The 18,828-nt window shown below is 38.6% G+C and overlaps 3 protein-coding genes across 4 annotated transcripts in view; all 3 read left to right on the top strand.

Moving 5' to 3' along the window:
* Positions 1-155: 155 nt before the first annotated feature.
* Positions 156-3,380, top strand: LOC112141091 (sodium channel subunit beta-2). The gene is made up of 3 exons (XM_024264139.2): positions 156-448; positions 1,738-2,082; positions 2,178-3,380. The coding sequence occupies exons 1-3, from the start codon at positions 385-387 to the stop codon at positions 2,453-2,455; spliced, it is 687 nt and encodes a 228-aa protein (XP_024119907.1). The 5' UTR covers positions 156-384; the 3' UTR covers positions 2,456-3,380.
* Positions 3,381-5,465: 2,085 nt separating this feature from the next.
* Positions 5,466-12,894, top strand: LOC118598428 (sialoadhesin-like). Of its 2 annotated transcripts, XM_036211095.1 has the most exons (7): positions 5,466-5,524; positions 10,517-10,554; positions 10,666-10,701; positions 10,791-11,051; positions 11,126-11,371; positions 11,447-11,618; positions 12,652-12,894. In XM_036211095.1, the coding sequence occupies exons 2-6, from the start codon at positions 10,524-10,526 to the stop codon at positions 11,611-11,613; spliced, it is 741 nt and encodes a 246-aa protein (XP_036066988.1). In that variant the 5' UTR covers positions 5,466-5,524; positions 10,517-10,523; the 3' UTR covers positions 11,614-11,618; positions 12,652-12,894. The 2 variants fall into 2 exon arrangements, with proteins under 2 accessions (XP_036066988.1, XP_036066989.1); XM_036211096.1 differs by lacking the exon at positions 11,447-11,618.
* Positions 12,895-15,499: 2,605 nt separating this feature from the next.
* Positions 15,500-18,828, top strand: part of LOC112141090 (cell surface A33 antigen-like) — a 4,360-nt gene continuing 1,031 nt past the window's right edge. The window contains exons 1-2 of the mRNA XM_024264137.2: positions 15,500-15,647; positions 18,480-18,824. Of these exons, the coding sequence (XP_024119905.1) occupies positions 15,584-15,647; positions 18,480-18,824 (409 nt within the window). The 5' untranslated portion in view covers positions 15,500-15,583. The remainder of the gene's footprint in view (positions 15,648-18,479; positions 18,825-18,828) is intronic.

Below are 18,828 nucleotides of genomic sequence, written 5' to 3'. Positions count from 1 at the left end.
TACATGTCATAAAATTCTGCAGGAACCTGTTAAAAACAGCATTTTTATCAGAGTGGATCTTTAAATCTGTCCATGTTCAAACATCTGTTGAGTTTAGTCTTTGGTAGTTTGATTATTATTTTATATTTTCATTTTGTAAACTAGTTTATCTGTGAATCAGTGTTTTTTATTCTGTCTTTTTTTCATGTATATAATTCTTAGAAACTTTCTTCACAGCTAAAACTGAAGAATGTTCCAGAATGTTGGTCTTTCAGGATGTCCAGTGTGAATGTGGTTCTGGAAGATGCTTCTGGTGATAGTTTGAGTCAGACCGGTCTCTGAAGAACGGAGTAGCGGGACTCCAGGTGAGTTCCGTTAGGAACCTCCTCATCTGGAGCTCCGACGATGTGGATCCTCGGTTCGCCTCTGTTCCTGGTTCTGGTCGGTTCGTCTGTTTCCGGAACATCAGGTTAGTAAAAGTCTGAAAATGAATCAAAAAGTGGCGTAAAAAAGTTATAATGTTCTCTTTAAGGAGCAGCGTCGTCGTTTAAAAGTCTAATGCGGAAGTGCCGCGTGCGTCTCACCTCGCGCTGATCTTGTTCATAAAAATCGTTCTGTCAGAAACTCTCATGAGAGTCTGAGTTCTACAGAGAACCTTCCTCCAGATGAACGTGTTCTAGCTGCTCTCCCAGACCACAGAATGAACTCGTTTTAGTGAAAACAACGACGTTAGCTTTTAGCCTCTCAGACATAGCATAGGAGGCAAAGGATTCTGGGAAATGTAGTTAACTAGTAGCAGTTTAAAACCCACTGCATTAACAGGTTCTTGAGACATTTTTCTCAAGATAAAAAAACATAAATGAACAAAATTAACTTAAAAGCTGCTTTTGTGAGAATTTCTTTATTCAAATAGTTTTGAATCAGGAACAAACAAAAAAAACTGTTGGAAGAAGAGCTTATGTGTGATGTGGAAAATGGGAAATTGGAGTTATTTGCAGGTTTACGTGAAGGGGAAAAGTTCGAGCAATTACTTGACTTTAATACATTTTGGCTTAAAATATGACCACATTTACATAGGTTTTTGAGAGATGCTAGCTGGATAGCTATAGACTCATAGATGTAGAGTCAGGAGATTCATCTACTTAGACCAGGGCCCGTTTCAAGAAGTAGGTTTTGTTGAAACTCTGGGTTCAGGAACTGAGTTCAGAAAAAACTTTGGTTTTGGTAACTTAAACCCGTGAAAGTGGGTAAAACCAAAGCCGTTTCAGGACGCGGGTTAAGCTGAACTCAGAATCACTCACTATGGTAACTGACTTGTGAACGTAGCCTGGTCTGGAGCAGGTTTCCTTCAAACTCTGTCACACAAGGGGCCAAAATCCAAAACACTCAGAGGTCGTGGGCCGAACAGGATGAACATTTATTGAACACTCTAAAACTAAATTTTTTTAACTTTAAAACCGTAACTTTTCAACATAACTATTGATAATAAAAAGGCAGGAATATTATTCCAGAATAAATCAAGTTAAACCTTAAATAACTTTCAATATTACTCTACATAAAAATATATTTTGTCAAATTATACAAGTTAGAAATAAGTCAAGATAACATCACGTCATTAATAACAATAACATAAAATTACTTGTTAGACCTTCAGCGAACAGCTTCATTACCCAGAATGCACTGCTGCATGGTTACAGTTGATGCAAGTTGTTTAGTTCCTGAACAGAATCCTCTGTAATCTCTGATCCTCTGATACAGATCTGAACATCACTGCTGGATCTGGAGAGAACGTCACTCTGAGATGTGAAGATCCAAACATCAACCAGGATTCCTCTTTGGAGTGGAACAGAACGGACCTGGAGAAAGAAAAACATCTGTTATCATTCAGGAGTCGTGGTGTGAATCTAGACCATCAGGACGAATCTTTCCAGAACCGAGTGTCTCTGAAGAACAGTCGGATGAAGGATGGAGATCTGTCTGTGGTTCTGGAGAACGTGAAGATTAACGACTCTGGAACATACGAGTGTAGAATCCTACAGAAAAATGGTTCACACAGAGAAATGGTGCCGATCTCCATCATCCACCTGCTGGTGTCTCCTCCAGGTGAGCAGAGAGAGTCTGTGTGGATCAGAGTGAAACAGCCGATGATGAGGAAGAGGAGAACATTCACTCATCGACTTCTGTTCTGTCACCTGCAGGAGATGAAAGACAACAGGGAGGAGGCCAAGATGGAGGAGGAGACAAAGGAGGACTGGGAGGAGGCCAAGAGGAGAAAGGAACGAGTCAAGGAGTTTTTGTTGGGGTTGTTCTTGCTGTTCTTGCTGTTGTTGTTGTTGTTGTTGTTGTTGTTGTTCTCCGGATCCTCAAGAAGAAAAAAGGTTCAACCCAGAGCTCCGACAACCATCAGGATGTTGAACTGGATCTTCTTGACATGAATTCTAACCCAGAGAGAAACCCAGCAGATTCTGCAGCGTGATCTCCTCCTGATCTGGACTTTCTCAAACTCTAAAGTTGTGTCCAAATTCGCCCCCTAATCACTACATAGAGCGTTCTCCATTTTCTAGTGCGGCCCGAATCTATTCACTCCAAAACCAGGTGCACTGGAGGTGCAAAGAAGTCTTTGTGAAAAACTAGCTTACATCGATGCTCACTAGATTAGCAGATAAAGACCACAATGCATTGCGGTTGAACAATTTTGAACAAAAAAACATTTTTAAATATAATATTTGAATAAACTATCCACATTTTCACCATCAGAACAAAGTGGAGGCATAAATAAACGTCGTGTCAGTATTACCTTTAAAATCCAGGACACTATATAGTTTTTAGTAGTTGGGGGTTAGGACAATTCGGACAAAGCCTAAAACATTTCAGACTCAAAGTCCAGAGAATCTCCTTCCTGTGGAGGATTCCAGCTGATGATGTCACTTCCTGTAGAAAGAAGGTCTGATGACAGAGGCGGACCCGGCGCTGTGCAGATCACCTGCAGCGTGGTGCATGCTGGTTAGTTTCTGTCATGAAGTATCGTGGGAAAAGGGGCGGGGTCAAGGCGTCTTCCTAAGCCAGAAATTAGGCGTGTTTGAGATCCCCCGGCGCTACGCAGATCGCCTGGATCGCGGTGCATGTTGGTTAGTTTCTGTCACCAACGTCAAATGTGCGCCGTCATGAAGTATCGCGAGAAAGGGGCGGGTTCAAGGCGCCTTCCTAAGCCAGCGCAGCCAGAAAATAGGTACTGCGCTGGCTGCATGCCGTCTTGAGGACTACAAAACAATGCATTGTGGGAAACAGTGTCCCCACAGTTCTTGTAGTTTGATGTGACGCTGATCAGGAATAACTGGTGCTAAATGAAGGAAATCTGTGAATATTTTTTACTCTTTCTGGAATGTATTGAATTCTTGATGAAAAAAATAAACAAGATTTCAAATAATCTGTTGTTATGTGTGTCACTGTTGTCTTTAAAATGAACTTTAATTTCTACTGTATTTGTTTATTTGGGACAGTGCACATGAAATCCATCCAGCAGCTATTTTTTATCTGCTTTACTCTGAAAGATGTTAAAATAATATAAAAGACATAAATGCACAGATCATTCTAAGGGGGAGTGGCTTATTAAAATTCAACCGAATGTTAAGGACAACCCCCAACTCCTTGTTCTTGTAGTGTCGCCGTTCACCTTCATCTCAAACTGTTCTTTTATTGTTTTTCCATTTTTATACTCTTATTATTGTATAAATCTCTAAGTTTTTTTACTGTAAGGCGACCTTGAGTTCCTTAAAAGTGCCCAACAATTAAAATGTATTATTATAAACTACTGAATACTACCAGGAAGCAGCTGTGTCTGCAGCTCACCACTCCCCCAGAGGAGTCCTGATCTTTGTATTTAATATAATTAAATACAAACTTTAAACTACTTTAAAGCATCAACTTTTATCAAAACTATGTGAAAACACTGATTTCTCACTATAATTATCAACAATGACAACAAGCTATAAACAGATATTAATATTCAGAACTTTATTAATCTCAGTAATTGTTACATTTTCAGATGATTTCTAACATTTCATGGGAAAAATGTCAAATTTTCACGATGTTGTTGCATGTTTATCAAAAATTTAAGGTTAAAGAAAAATCAACTTACACAGTTTTAATCAAATCTTCTCACATTTTGAACTAATCATGAAATCTGCAGCATTTTTGTCAAAATTAATGATCTTTGAATGGGAGTAGGTCAGAGGTCACCTTATCTAAAGTTCATGAATCATGAATATGTTTTTAAGACGTTTTAATTTTAAGTCTAAGTAAATGCAACTGTAATTTACAAGAAAAAAGCAACAGAATAAAATCTTATTTTAGATTCAGTTCACAGGTGAGGCTGCAGTATTTAAACAAGCTAGGAGGGTTTTCCTGCTGCGATGCTAATACAACAAACCTTCTATCACTCAAGAAAAGACAGCGAAAATGAACACAAGAATAAGAGATAGACCAAAGTTGTGTAAGAGAGCTGAAACACGTATGGTAAAAAACTAAGATTCTCCTGATCTGCTACCGAAAATTTGCGATGCTGAAATCGCTGATTCATGATCTTTATAAATATAGTAGAGTATAGTAACATATTTATTGCTCTGGAATACAGAATAATGTTGGACTTTAAAGCCAAATGTGCTGCGCGACTGTCACCAGAAGTAAACAAATCTTCAACATAAAATGTCTGTAAGACTAGTGATTTCTATCTAAAAATGGAGACAGAAGTTCTGTTCACTGACTTAAGTTCTAAAAAACCAAAAAAGCTTCAACATCGGAGCTTTAGCTCCAGTTTTATATTTATTTAGTTACTCTTCAACAGTTGACACAATTGATGTTATTCTAGCAGAACTTTGAACAAAAATGTGTTTTTCTACTCAGAAACAGGAAACTGTTGTGCATTTTAACCAGGCTCCAGACTACAGTACCCACAATGCACCAGCAATCCCTCACGACATTTATCTTAGTAGTTTACCAACATTAAAATAAAACATTTTTAAAGATTTGTGATGTTGTTTACCACAGAAAATCCCTTTGGGTTCAGTAAGAAACAGAATTTATATTTAAGATGATTATAAAGATTCTGAATGTTTGATCAAACTCAAGGATTTTAAATTCAACTTCTGGTTCAATAAATAAATACGGTAGAAGTCACTGATTTTGGTTTGTTAGATTTATACATTTCTGTCACAAACGCACCACAAACTTTAAAATTAAGGATTTTTTAATTACTGTCATTAGACTAAACTATGACATTGAGATGATCTTATGTGACACAGACTGATCCCAAAACCAAAGTTCAGTTTTCAGTAAAGAGTTTAGTCTGAGAAACAGAACAGAAACAACTAAAAACCAGAAGTGGTTCAGATGAACCAGAATGCTTACATAGTTATGATGAACCTCTACATGAACTACTTCTGGTTCTCTCAGAAGACTCCATAAGCTGCTGGACGTTGGACCACGGTGCTGTTCGGTTCTGTTCTTCTCTTCATTCTGGTCGGTTCGTCTGTTTCTGGATCTTCAGGTGAGAAAAAATCTGAAAATGAACCAAAATCAGAAACAGGAAAAACGTTTGAATTTCCTGGTGAAGCAGAAACAACATTTAGAGAAAGTCAAACTGGATCTGTTCAAGGATCTAAATACAGATTTATGACCAAAATGTCTAAAAGAGATTCTCTTCAAGTTGAGATTTTTCACTTTAAAGTAACTAATTCTTTAGTTTAAATTCTTGATTCTCTCAGTTATTCCTGCAGTTTTTGTCTCAAATCTCTTCATTCATCCAAAGTCTGTTTGTGTTTCTTTTCTTAGATTTGATTTTTAGTTGTTTTAGATTTTATCATCCAGAGGAAAAAGATAAGAAAATGTTCTAAAACTGTTTTATCTTTCAGACTTTAACTTCTCCAAACTTCTATAAAGAACAGACATGAACCTTTGAAATGTTCAGCAAAGATTGAATTGTTTCAGTTGTATTCAGATCATGAATATCTCTTGTTTTTTAAACAGTAGTATTCAGTTTTATGAGTATTTCCTGTATTTTAAAGTATTTTAATGAAAGTCAGAGAGCAGAACGACTAGAATGATGACATCATCACTGAGAGAGAAGAACAAAATCTGTTTAACTTCATTTTCTACTGATTCAACTAAATCAAACTTTTGTTGTTTTATCAGAATCTAAATCTACATTTTCTAAATCCAGTGAGCAAGAAATTACCCACAATCCTCTGTAAAAACCAGACTGTATTGATGCAGAAAAGAATGTATTTAGTTTGAACATTTTTCTATGTAAAAAAATAATATATTTATGAATGATCTTCAGAACACAGTGGAGTCAGAATAAAATGTTCTTATTTATGAGGTTTTATTTTGTTAAATCAGTGACGTCTTTTCTGCTTCTAAAAAACAGAAGTGGTGAACATGAGTCTGAGTTGGTTTTAAAAACCACTAGATAATCCTGAAATATGCAGAATTTTAGTGGTTAGGAAGAAGAGAACTTCAACAGTTTCATCTATTTAGACCAGGAGTCTCAAACTCAAATCAGCCGGGGGCCGCTGGAGGCGGAGTCTAGTTGAGGCCGGGCCGCATCAGGATTTTCACAAGAAAAACACTGAGAAAACATTCCAGTGTTGAAGATATCTTTATTTTAACACAAAATAATGAATAAATAATGAACGACGTGTATAGATCTTTGTGTGTGTTGATTTATATATATATAAAAATAAGGCTATTTAATGTCCGTTTGTGAAATAGTTTATATTGAAGATTAAACTTTAGATATATTGCTAGGGGGTAGAATTAAAATAAGTTTTTTAAACTTCTTCCTACTCCATTTAGAACTACATAATTGAGGTGTAATGTTTTTATTTATAATTTATATAGAATTTTCTGTTGTTGTTTTCTTGTTTTTTTACCATGTAGATTAAAAGATGAATTAAAAAAACAAATACATTTGTACTAAATAAATAAAATAATAATAATGACCAAACAGCAGATACAGACAACTGAAGAAACCACACATTGACTGACTAGAGAAAACTAATTATTTTTGTTCAGTTTCAAATGTCTGTATTAACAGATCCTCCTTCAGAGTTAGAGAAGCGCTGGTACCGAGAAAATCTTTGAAGGATTTCATTTTATGTAGATTTTTGAAGAACTCCTCACAATAAATAAATCTGATTTGTCTTACATTCATTGGAGGTGTGGGGTGCTCGTGCGCGCGCCGGCTGCATCAGCGCATTTGGGGGGGGGCGCTTTCCATGGGGGGTTCTATTCAAACGCGCGTAGCAGAATATCGGACTTCTATCGCGTTTACATGGACTGGAATGCGCGCCGACACAGCCGGTGTGTGAACCTTAAAAGTCACAGACACGCGCGCGCACGTGCGAGTCAAGCTCAGGATCACATGTCTGACAGGCGGGAGCAGCGGATCGCCACGCGGGACGGGCTACAGGTTTGGGGCTCGGAGCTTGGGGAGCTCTGATTCAATAGGAACAGTCAACACCTCAAAAAATGTATTCCTCGACATCATATGTGTGTTCATTCTGAGAGAGACATCCACAGACCTGGTAGCTCCTCCTACACGCGGCGCAGAGACAGAAATAAATTTTTTGACAAGCCGCCAGCAAATTCCCCGCGCAAATCGAGTTTGGTGCTTCATGGCTCCTCCTCCACCCAGCTGATTGGAGGAATGAATGAATGAATGAGTGAGGAGGCCCTGGACTGCCCGCCGATGTCCCGCCTCCAGAGTCATATACCTCACTGTGATTGGTTTGATCAGCTCTGCACACAGCAAGTGTCATTCATATCAACCTTGCGGGCCGCACGAACAGTAATCTTTCATATGAAGACGGGGGCCGCAGATGGCCCGCGGGCCGTGAGTTTGAATAAATATTTAAATAAAAACATTACACCTCTATTATGTAGTTCTAAATGGAGTAGGAAGAAGTTTAAAAAACTTATTTCAATCCTACCCCCTAGCAATATATCTTAAATTTAATCTTCAATATAAACTATTTCAGAAACGGACATTAAATACCCTTATTTTTTATATATATATAAATCAACACACAAAGATCTATACACGACGGTCATTATTTATTCATTATTTTATAATAGAATAAAGATATCTTCAACACTGGAATGTTTTCTCAGTGTTTTTCTTGTGAAAATCCTGATGCGGCCCGGCCTCAACTAGACTCCGCCTCCAGCGGCCCCCGGCTGATTTGAGTTTGAGACCCCTGGTCTACAGAGAGGATGGACGCTGATCTCCATCATCTTCTTAATCATCTTAAGTTCTTTTAATGACATTTCTTATCATTTTTATGCTGACGACATTCAGCTTTATGTGTCTTTTAAACCACAGGATGTTTTTAAAATACAGATTTTACACAAGTGTCTGGATTCTGTCAAGAGTTGGATGAATGACAACTTTCTCCAACCGAATGAAACCAAAACTGAGGTCCTCGTTTGTGCTCCTGACAAACACCACCCCCAGATAGTCCAGTGGCTCGGTCCACTCGCCTCTTTTGTCAGGTCATCTGTTAGAAACCTCGGTGTAACTCTAGACCCAGTTTTATCTCTTGACTCTCATGTCAGTACACTTGTTCGTTCTTGTTTTTATCATCTGAAAAACATTGCTAAACCGAGTCCAGTTGTGTCACGTTCTGAGATGGAGATGCTCATTCATGCTTTTATTTCTTCTCGTCTTGACTATTGCAACTCCATCTTCACATGCCTCAGTAAAAAATCTTTAGAACGTCTTCAGGTTGTCCAGAATGCTGCTGCAAGGCTTTTAACCAAAACTTCTAAGTATTCACATGTCACCCCACTGCTGATCCAGCTGCACTGGCTCCCTGTCTGCTACAGAGAGCAGTTCAAAGTCCTGGTTTTAACATACAGAGCTGTAAATAACCAAGCACCAGTCTACATAAAGGACCTTGTGCAGCCGTACACTCCCAGCAGGTCACTCAGATCATGTGACCAGGGCCTGCTGGTTGCCAAAAGAACACGGTTAAAGACTAAATGTGACAGAGCCTTTGCAGCAGTAGCTCCATCCCTCTGGAACTCCCTACCTCTCAGCCTCAGATCTGTTGACTCAGAGTTTTCTTTTAAAAAGCAGCTAAAGACACATCTTTTTAAAATTGCTTTTTCATAACTGTGTTTATGTCCTGTTTTTATATTTGGTTTTACTTTGTGTTTTATTCTGTGTTTTACTGTAAAGCACTTTGTGGTTTTTATCTTGAAAGGTGCTATATAAATAAAAATTATTATTATTATATAGTGTGTTCGTCATTTTCTAGTGCTGTCAGAATCTACATTTACAAAATCGAGTGCACTAGAAATTTCCCAGAAGTCTTTGAGAAAAACTAGCAAAGAAAAGCAAAGTTTATTTGTAGCACATTTCGTGTCCAGAGACAATTCAAAGTGCTTTACATAAAACATTAAAAGAAACAATCAAAATGAATAGTAAAAATGTGATTATTAAATAAAATTAAAGAAAGTAAAAAGATTTTAATTTAAAACAAGCATAGATAAACAGTCAGACGTAAACTTTTGAATACATATTAATCAAACTGAGAACAGGTGAGTCTTTAACCTGGATTTAAATACACTGAGTGTTTCAGCAGATCTAAGGTTTTCTGGAAGTCTGTTCCAGATCTGTGGAGCATAGAAGCTGAATGCAGCTTCTCCATGTTTAGTTCTGACTCTAGGAACTGATCAAAGACCGGATCCAGATGACCGGAGAGGTCTGGCTGGTACATACTGGGTCAGGAGGTCAGTCATGTATTTTGGTGCTAAACCATTCAAAGCTTTATAAACCAGTAACAGAACTTTAAAGTCTATCCTCTGACAGACAGGTAACCAGTGTAAAGACCTCAGAACTGGACTGATGTGGTCTACTTTCTTGGTCCTTGTGAGAACCCGAGCAGCAGAGTTCTGAATAAGCTGCAGTTTCCTGATGGATTTTTTTGGTAGTCCTGTAAAAACACTGTTACAGTAATCAAGTCGACTAAAGATGAAAGCATGCACTAGTTTCTCAAGGTCCTGTTTAGACATCAGATCTTTAATCCTTGAGATATTTTTGAGATGATAATAGGCGGATTTTGTGACTGCCTTAATGTGTTTAATGTGCCCCAAAGACAATAACCTCAGTTTTGTTTTTGTTTAATTGAAGTAAGTTGTGACACATCCAGTCATTAATGTCCTCAATGCATTTACCAAGAGCCTGTACAGGGCCTCGGTCTCCTGGTGTCAGTCTAATATATATCTGTGTGTCATCTGCATAGCTATGGTAACTAATGTTGTTGTTCTTTATAACCTGGGCCAGTGGGAGCATGTAGATGTTAAATAGAAGCGGTCCCAGGATGGAGCCTTGGGGCACTCCACATGTAATTTCTATTGGCTCAGAGGTGAAGTTACCAATTGACACAAAGTGGTCAGAGAGGTCATAATAACAACCAACCTCAGAGGAACCATCACAGTTCTGACACTTCTTTAATAATGGTCTGATGTCCTGCAGCTGAAGAATGGAGGGAACATCTGTCCAGATGCTGCTGGGTGAGTCCCGTCTGCTGGATGTGTGTTGGTGTGTAAACGTTGACAGATGCTGCTTCCCACAGCAGAGCGTTCATCAAAGCTCCAACTAAGCTGAGTGTCATTTCTCTGCAGCTCTGAGCTCCCTGCTGTGCTGCACAACAAACCAAAGTTAGTCCACTTCCTCAGTCAGTCGGACTCTCTGTGTTTGTGTCCAAGAAAGCAGCAACACTCTGTGTGTCTTTACTTTGTTGTTGTAGTTGGTGTCACTGTGATTCCCCCGAGATCTCAGTTCTTTGAAGGAGATAAAGTGATGCTGTTCTGTGAGAACGACAGCTCTGAAGGATGGACTCTGAAGTGGAACATGACAGAAGAAACCAGGAGTCAGTGTGAGGAGTTTGGAAAACCTTCTGGTCATTTTTGTATAATCTTTTACCTGATGACATCAGACAGTGGAGTTTACTGGTGTGAGTCCAGAGGGGGAGGAGCCAGCAGCATGGTGGTTAACATCAGTGTCTCTGGTAAGATCAGACTGTGGAGTTAGTGTTGCTGCAGCTGTGTGCAGATGGATGAAATGCTTTGTCTCTGTGTTGAGGTGGATCAGTGATCCTGCAGAGTCCTGTCCTCCCTGTGATGGAGGGTCATGACCTCACTCTGAGCTGTCAATCAAAGACCCCTCCCTCCAACCCCTCAGCTGCTTTCTATAAAGATGGCTCCCTCATCAGGACTGAGCCTACAGGTCACATGACCCTCCAGCATGTTTCCAGGTCTGATGAAGGTCTCTACAAGTGTCACATCAGGGATCATGGAGAGTCTCCATCCAGCTGGATCTCTGTCTCAGGTGAGGAGCTTCACTGTCATCTCACCATGGATCTCCTCCATGCAGTCGCCTAACCAGGTGGGATTCTCTCTGCAGAGAGAATGAGTACCACAGAAGCCCCGCCCACCACAGAAGCCCCGGCCCCCAAGGATAACTCACCTCCTGCCTTATCTTCCATTGGTCTTGTGTTGAGACTGTGTCTCCACCTGTTGGTGATCAGTCCAAACACCATCTCAACCTTCCTTATGGTGTCTTTATACTGACAAAGGTAACAGAAATCAATCAATCACATTTGATCAATCATCTTTTATTTCTTTCTAAAACATCGATCGGCTCTGGAGCCACATACGGCTCTTTAAGCGCTGCCTAGTGGCTCCATGGTGCTTTTTCAAAAATGTTTGAAAATGTTAAAAAAATTGAGGAAGGAAATATATTATTGATATTATATATTATTGATATTATATATTATTGATATTATATATTATTGATATTATAGATCAAGCGCACACTCACAATGAAAAGTCAATGCAAACATGCGCACACCAGAAATCCTGCCCATGTGTCTGGAGCGCACGTGAGCGCACGTTGCTACGATGGTTTTTAAGTCGGGTCACGAGCTCCACGTACAAATCAGCACGCATTGAGCGCGGTGCATCTTCAATCCGGTTCAAGATTTCCACGCACAGTCGAAGCAGCTCAGAGCTGTGACCAATCAAGGAGCTGGATTTGGGAGCTGCTTGTGGGCGGAGTCTGCTTCAAAGCACAGACGTGGCAAACGTGATCACGAAGGAGAAATGAATCATTACGGTTTGTGTCCGGTCAGGTTAATATGACACCAAGATGGACATTTAAAAGGACAGAGTTGTGAAAACAGAAAGATTTGGGGAATTTTCAACCGCTTTTACTTTTTGCTCTGAGGTTCTCCCTGTTGTAGATGACAGAGGAGCGCTAATGAAAAGTAAAATACAATAGAAGAAGAATCTCCTCCCGCCACGCACCACACACGGCCGATGTATGGGGCGTTCAAGAACGTGGTCTACGCGGGTTTATGAACGCACGCTCAGCAGGTGGTATCCACACCGGAGCAGCGCGGTCACGCACGCAGTGGCGGGGAGGAGATTCTTCTTCTACTCTTCTTCTACTGTTCATTAGTGCAGCATGTGTTGCCTTCATTGTAAGACTTATATCAGGCATTTAAAGTTTTGCAGCTCCAGACATATTTGTTTTTAATTTTTTAGTCCGAAGAGGCTCTTAAAACATTTTGGGTTGCCGACCCCTGGTCTAAACTGTTCTGTCTGCAGGAAGTGACCCGTCTGTCTCCATGGTGATGACCCAGCACTCACATGCTGAGCAGGGATTGGCTGATGACTATGATGACATCATCACATCTGGAACCACAGAGCATCAATTCTGAACTAGAAGTTTCTTTTTTTCTATAGAAACTTTACATTTAACGATTTTTCTGTTTTAAATTCATTATTTTCTTTGATTTACTTTATAATTTTCACTCCTTTTGTTTACAATAAATGTTTTGTTTCCACACATCAAATTTAATGTTCTTTTTTGCACAAAAGCATCAAAAACAGTGTTGAATGTACTTATATATCTAGATCATGTCTTGATATTAAAGTCTTCTTTCTTGAACTGTTAAGTTAATTATCAAATCAGCCTAATTGACTTTTTGAAAATATTCACGAGGATTCCTTTTTTTTCAGCAGTGAGCAGAAAGAATTATCAGTTAGTAAACCTTCTTCCCAGGAGAGTAACGACTCATCAATTTAATTGATGAATCAATGTACTTCGGAGGTGCAATTGTCAGATCTGACTGCGTAGTCTTCTGTGGTTCTACAGAACTGAGTCCCAGGGGCAGATGGTGTTGAGGATCCGCACAGTCTGGTCCGTAAAACTGTCAGTCTTGTTTTTGAATCTTAGGCAGTAGACTGAACTGAGGTGTGAGGGGTGTGAATTGTGGGTGTGGTCTTCAGCAATGGTCAGTGGGAGATGCTGTGACAATCAATCAACTATGGAGAGACTCAGCAGCACCAAGTTTTTAATGGGTTTACTTTCCTGAGGACCTTTCCTGGACTATAAATTAAGCACAAATGGTTGTTCTTACATCAGTCAAAGACCTAATTGTCTAGATGGTTCCATGAGGTCCCTCATGGTGGTCCAGTGATGATCATCATGTTAAAGATGTTCTGAGAGTCAGAGACAGGAATGGATGATATTTTCAGATGGACACATCACTCTCTGAGGGGTTTGTCTGTCCTGCATGGTCCAGTTCCTGAACTAGGAAGTGATGCTGCCAGTCAAGAAGCTCTAAAGTGTGCAGGTGCAAAAGGTTGTTAACACCTGAGAAGGAAATCTATTCTGTGAGCCTTTACCTTAAAGTAGTTAAGGGATTTGAGAATTTGAGGGATCTTTGCGGGGAAGTTGTCCAGGCCTTAATCCCCTTATGGGGCATCCCATTGCATACAAGTTCTAGATGACAAGACCGACAAAGATGGTTAAAAATCTCCTCATGAGTCCAATCCATCTAGATTTACTAAGATTTTGTGTCTCTTGGGCCCCACTCTGGATCACGACCAGAGGCTCAGGCTCCCAGGCGAGCACATGCTGGCCGGGGCTTCCCCACAGCCTCCAGTGAACTCCAGCCTGAGGAGAAGATGTTGCTCCCCTCTGGGCCCACCACAAGGGACCAGTGCCATGTGGTTTGGGTAACGATAGAAGGAAGCTACATCAGTAGCCTAAACCACGGTCATGGAATTTGGCTTTCAGGACTTGGATTGTCACCCCCCTGGGAGAGGAGTCTGACATTGTGCAGGAGATTTTGTAGTACCAGGTAGATTTTGTTGTACTCACCGCCATGCACATCCTCAGATCTGAAAGTCAGTCTCTTAAGACGGGTTGGACTCTCTACCAGTCTGGAGTTGCTCATGGTGAGAGCTGATGGACTGTTATGGCCTTACCTGTAAGCTCACAGCTCAGCCACAGAGTATTAGAGTTTTTCCTTGTAGACAAGAGGATTGTGTCCCTATGCCTTCAGATGGGAACAGGAGCTCTGGGACCTGCGTCTGATAGAGGTTCAGCCATCTAGGACATCGTCCAGATGGATGATGTCAGTTGAGGCTAGCAGCATCGCAATTCATTAGACATCACAATGTCTCCAGAGTTTAAATATATGAACTTTGGTGAAGAATTTGCGTTGCGTCATTCCAAAACTCAACTTTAGCCCAAGATGTTTTGATGATCTGATCAGCAGGTGGAGTCCAAAACCAACATGGGAGAAAATCTGATTGTTCTACTCCTGAACTTAACTTATTAAGCCTTTCAAAGTCAACTGTATCCAAATATGTGAAAGTATTTTACCTTTGTTACACTCAACAATATATTTTTTATGAAATATGAATCATTTTCACGAGCTTCTTTTCCTACCTGGAAGACCTCTGGCAGATCCATGGTCCATGATCCATACATCAGAACATGTACTGCTGCCCCTTAGTGACCAGAACAGAGAAGTGGTTGTGTTGTTTCCTCTCCAGAGTCCGGCTGACTCGTCTCCTGCTGGTTGTTGATCTGGAAGTTTTCTGTCTGAATCTCAGAGTTTGTGTCTCCAGAATCATCAGGATGACTTTATTCTCTCTCTGCTCCACTCTTTCTTCTCTTTGTTTCCTTTGGACTTCAGATCTACACACTTTCTCACAGTAGTTGTGTTTGTTTATTTGTGTAACGGAGCAGAAAAGAAGAAAGAAAGTTGGAGTTGTTCTTAACATTCAGGTGATTTTTTATTTTATTTTCCCCTAATATGATCGGAGCTGTTATGTCTTTGATATTCATTTTGATGTTTTCTATTTTATTTTTTTATCAGTATGTACTGTAATTGATATTTTTACTGTATATTCTTAGCTTGTATCTATATAATCATAACATCAGTTCATGACAACAGATAATAAACAGCTGCTGTGTTCATTTAATGTGAATTGTTACAGAAAAATACATAAAATCAAAATTAAAGTGAACTTTTAAAAGCAACAAAAACGTCCAACTACAAGAACTGTCAGGACACCATTTCCCATGATGCAGTGTTTTGTAGTCTGCATGACATGCAGCATACATCCGTCACCTGGGTGATCTGTCACAACACACCTACCTACATACCTCACCTCACAGGTGAGTTCAGGTAAGGTAGGTGGGCGGAGTCCTAAAGAAAATATCATCGCAGCAGCAGGAGTGATGGCGCTCCTCGGTTCGGTTCTTGTCCTCGTTCTGGTCGGTTCTTCTGTTTCTGGAACATCAGGTGAGAAAACAGAACAGGTCAATGAGTGAACAGGTCGAACAGCGGGAACATCTTCTCTTTGAGAAACAAAGACGTTTGTTTCTGAGTCTAAAAGAGAAAGAAAACTACTGAACGTAGCAGAACTTTGAACTGATTGTTATGAGACGATCTAATAAATCAGAGTCTGTTAATGATTACAAGCTGAAAGATCAGATGCAGAATCAAAACAAGAACAACGAAATTAAAGTAAATCAATCTGAACAAAGAGAATCAAACAACAGAATCATTTTAATACAGAAACAGAAGAGAAGATTTCATTCTATTGTTTCTATTTCTGGTTCTTAAATCATCTTCAGTGATTCCAGGTTTGATTAGGATTTATTGGAAAATACTCTGATTTTATATCATTTATTTCTGAGTAGTCATCATTCTTCATATATTTATATTTATGTATTTTGTTTAAACAGATTCTAATATGATGGTGTTTAATGAACATGTTGGTAGTTTGTGGAAATCAAGAGAAAGTTCTCTGATCTCTCTCAATATATATACATATGTTATAATAATTGTATTTTTGAACAACAACAACAATAAAACAAAGAAAAATAAAAACAGCAAAAACAAACAAACAGAAATATAAGAAACGATGCAATTTCTCCCACAATCAATCTTGAAACATGTTCAAAGTTTGAAAAAGTTCTTTGGATGAAGCTAATAGCTTATCAACTCCAAGCCCCTTTGATCTTTTTCAGCCCAAATTAAATATACAATTTCTCATTGACTATATTGAGCTACATGAACAAAAGACAGAATAAATTTCATTAGTGAAAAGAACAGTGAAAACAATTACATGTATTTATATATATACTAATATTCATATAACATTCAACATATCTTTACCAATGTCTTCATATTTATTAATTTTATTATATTTGATGAATATTTTTAATTTATGTAAGGTTTCACAACTTTTAATATCTTCCCTACAATTATTCCATAACTGCGCCCCCTTGTGGAGATGCAGTGGAGTTTAATGTTTGTTCTAACAGGTGGTTTGATGTAAATGTTTGTACCTCTTAGCGTATATTTATTTTCTCTTAACTGGAAGAGCTTTTGGATACTTTCTGGGAATTGTTTGTTTTTTATTTGAACATGAATTGGATTATTTTGAAATCAATCAAGTCAAACATTTCAACAGTTTTAATTTGATAAAAAGTGGATTTGTTGGTTCAGTGTAAGGAGAGTTGGTGATTATTCTTATAGCTTTGTTTTGAAGAAGAGAGACTGAATTTAAAGATGTTTTGTATGTGCTTCCCCACACCTCCACACAGTAAGTCATGTAGGGAAGAATAAATGAGATTTACAAGATTTTAATGATTTTACTGGTTTAAGAAATGTTTACTTTGAATAGTATCGATATAGATTTAGATATTTTGTTATTAATATAGTTTATGTGTTTCTTCCAGCTTAATTTTTCATCATTATTACCCCTAAAAATGTGATTTCAGACACCCTTTCAATTCCAACATTATTAATCATCAGTTTCCTATCAGTTTTGGCTTTTCTGTTACCGAATATTATGAACTTAGTTTTATTTAGGTTTAGTGTTAACTTATTTAGATCAAACCAACTCTTAAATGTATTGAGTTCTCTTCCAGCTGCCTCCAATAGCTCTTCCAAGTTGTCTCCACAGCAGAACAAGTTTGTATCATCTGCAAATAAGATGGTTTCCAACAGGTTTGAGATTTCACAAATATCATTGATATACAGTATGAATAATAGTGGACCCAAAACTGAACCTTGAGGAGCACCAACCTTTACTAACAATGTTTTTGATTTTACCTGGTTTATTTCGACATACTGCTCTCTGTTGTGCAAATAACTACGAAGCCAAGTGAGGGCCAGTCCTCTCACTCCATACATGTGCAGTTTATTTATTAATATGTCATGATCAACCGTATCAAAAGCTTTTTTTAGATCTAGAAAGATTCCCACTGCATATTGCTTATTTTCAATTGCAGATGATATATTTTCAATAAAGTTTGTAAGGACAAGTGAAGATGTTCGTTTCTTCCTAAAGCAGTATTGATGGTCATGTAAAATATTGTGTTTATTGATGAAAGAGTCCACTCTAACATAAAACAATTTTTCTAATATTTTTGAGAATCAAGGAGATTGGTCTATAATTTGTCAGTCTTTGCTTATCCCCTCCTTTATATATAGGTATGACTTTGGCTTTTTTCATTTCACTAGGAAATACTCCAGTTTTGAAAGACTGATTACAAATGTAGGTGAATGGTTTTGCCACACATTCGATTATGTTCTTAAATACCATGTCCAAATTATTAATATCTTTGGAATGCTTGTTTTTAAATTTCGTAAAGTTTTGTTACCGATGTTATAAAAGCTTGATAGGCTACGTCAACATCTTCAACATACACTCTGCTCCAATCCTAGTTTGTTCATTTATTTTTAAGTTCACTGATCGAATGTTGATTTATTTGTCTAAATACAACATGTTTGTGCTTGTTTTGTTCTTTTTTATTGGTATTTGCATTACTGTGAAGACTGGGAGATGGTCACTAGCATCATTGATTATTAACCAACAATCATTTTTTTGTCGTCATGTAGCACCATTAGCTGTTACTCGCGTCGGCCGAGTGATTGTTGGATGCAGTGATAAACTGTACAGAGGCAGACAGGCGGAGATCACGAAGATAAAAGATGTATTAAATTTCTGTTTTATAAACCATCCGAATTTTTGGTCTTGAAAACGCAGATAAAGTTTTTACGTTGATGATGTCATATTTGCTGTTAACAGAATAACCTCTGATCTCTGATCTTCTGATGCAGATCTGAGGATCACTGCTGGATCTGGAGATGACGTCACTCTGAGATGTAGAGATACAAACATCAATGAGAATTTCCTTCTAGGATGGATCAAACCAAACCTGCAGGGAGAAGAAACTGTGTTTTTATACAGGAATGATGGAATTCTACTGGATCAGGATGAATCTTTCCAGAACCGAGTGTCTCTGAAGGACCCTCAGATGAAGGATGGAGATCTGTCTGTAGTTCTGGAGAACGTGAAGATTAATGACAACGGAACGTACGAGTGTAGAGTCATACAAAGAAATGATTCACAGAGAAGATGGAATCTGATCTCCACCATCGGTCTGCAGGTGTCTCCTCCTCCACGTCC

The sequence above is a fragment of the Oryzias melastigma genome, unplaced genomic scaffold (genome assembly GCF_002922805.2).
Source record: "Oryzias melastigma strain HK-1 unplaced genomic scaffold, ASM292280v2 sc00519, whole genome shotgun sequence".
In the NCBI taxonomy this organism is placed as follows: Eukaryota; Metazoa; Chordata; class Actinopteri; order Beloniformes; family Adrianichthyidae; genus Oryzias; species Oryzias melastigma.
Note: the sequence above shows the minus strand (reverse complement) of the source record. Positions and strands in the feature narration are given on the sequence as shown.

Bases quoted from the DNA above. Each gene is read 5' to 3' on its own strand.
- LOC112141091 (XM_024264139.2), top strand. From the start codon at position 385: ATGTGGATCCTCGGTTCGCCTCTGTTCCTGGTTCTGGTCGGTTCGTCT. The intron at 449-1,737 runs GTTAGTAAAAGT...CCTCTGATACAG, and splicing joins GTCTGTTTCCGGAACATCAG to ATCTGAACATCACTGCTGGA. The intron at 2,083-2,177 runs GTGAGCAGAGAG...TGTCACCTGCAG, and splicing joins CCTGCTGGTGTCTCCTCCAG to GAGATGAAAGACAACAGGGA.
- LOC118598428 (XM_036211095.1), top strand. From the start codon at position 10,524: ATGGAGGGAACATCTGTCCAGATGCTGCTGG. The intron at 10,702-10,790 runs GTTAGTCCACTT...TTGTTGTTGTAG, and splicing joins GTGCTGCACAACAAACCAAA to TTGGTGTCACTGTGATTCCC. The intron at 11,052-11,125 runs GTAAGATCAGAC...CTCTGTGTTGAG, and splicing joins GGTTAACATCAGTGTCTCTG to GTGGATCAGTGATCCTGCAG.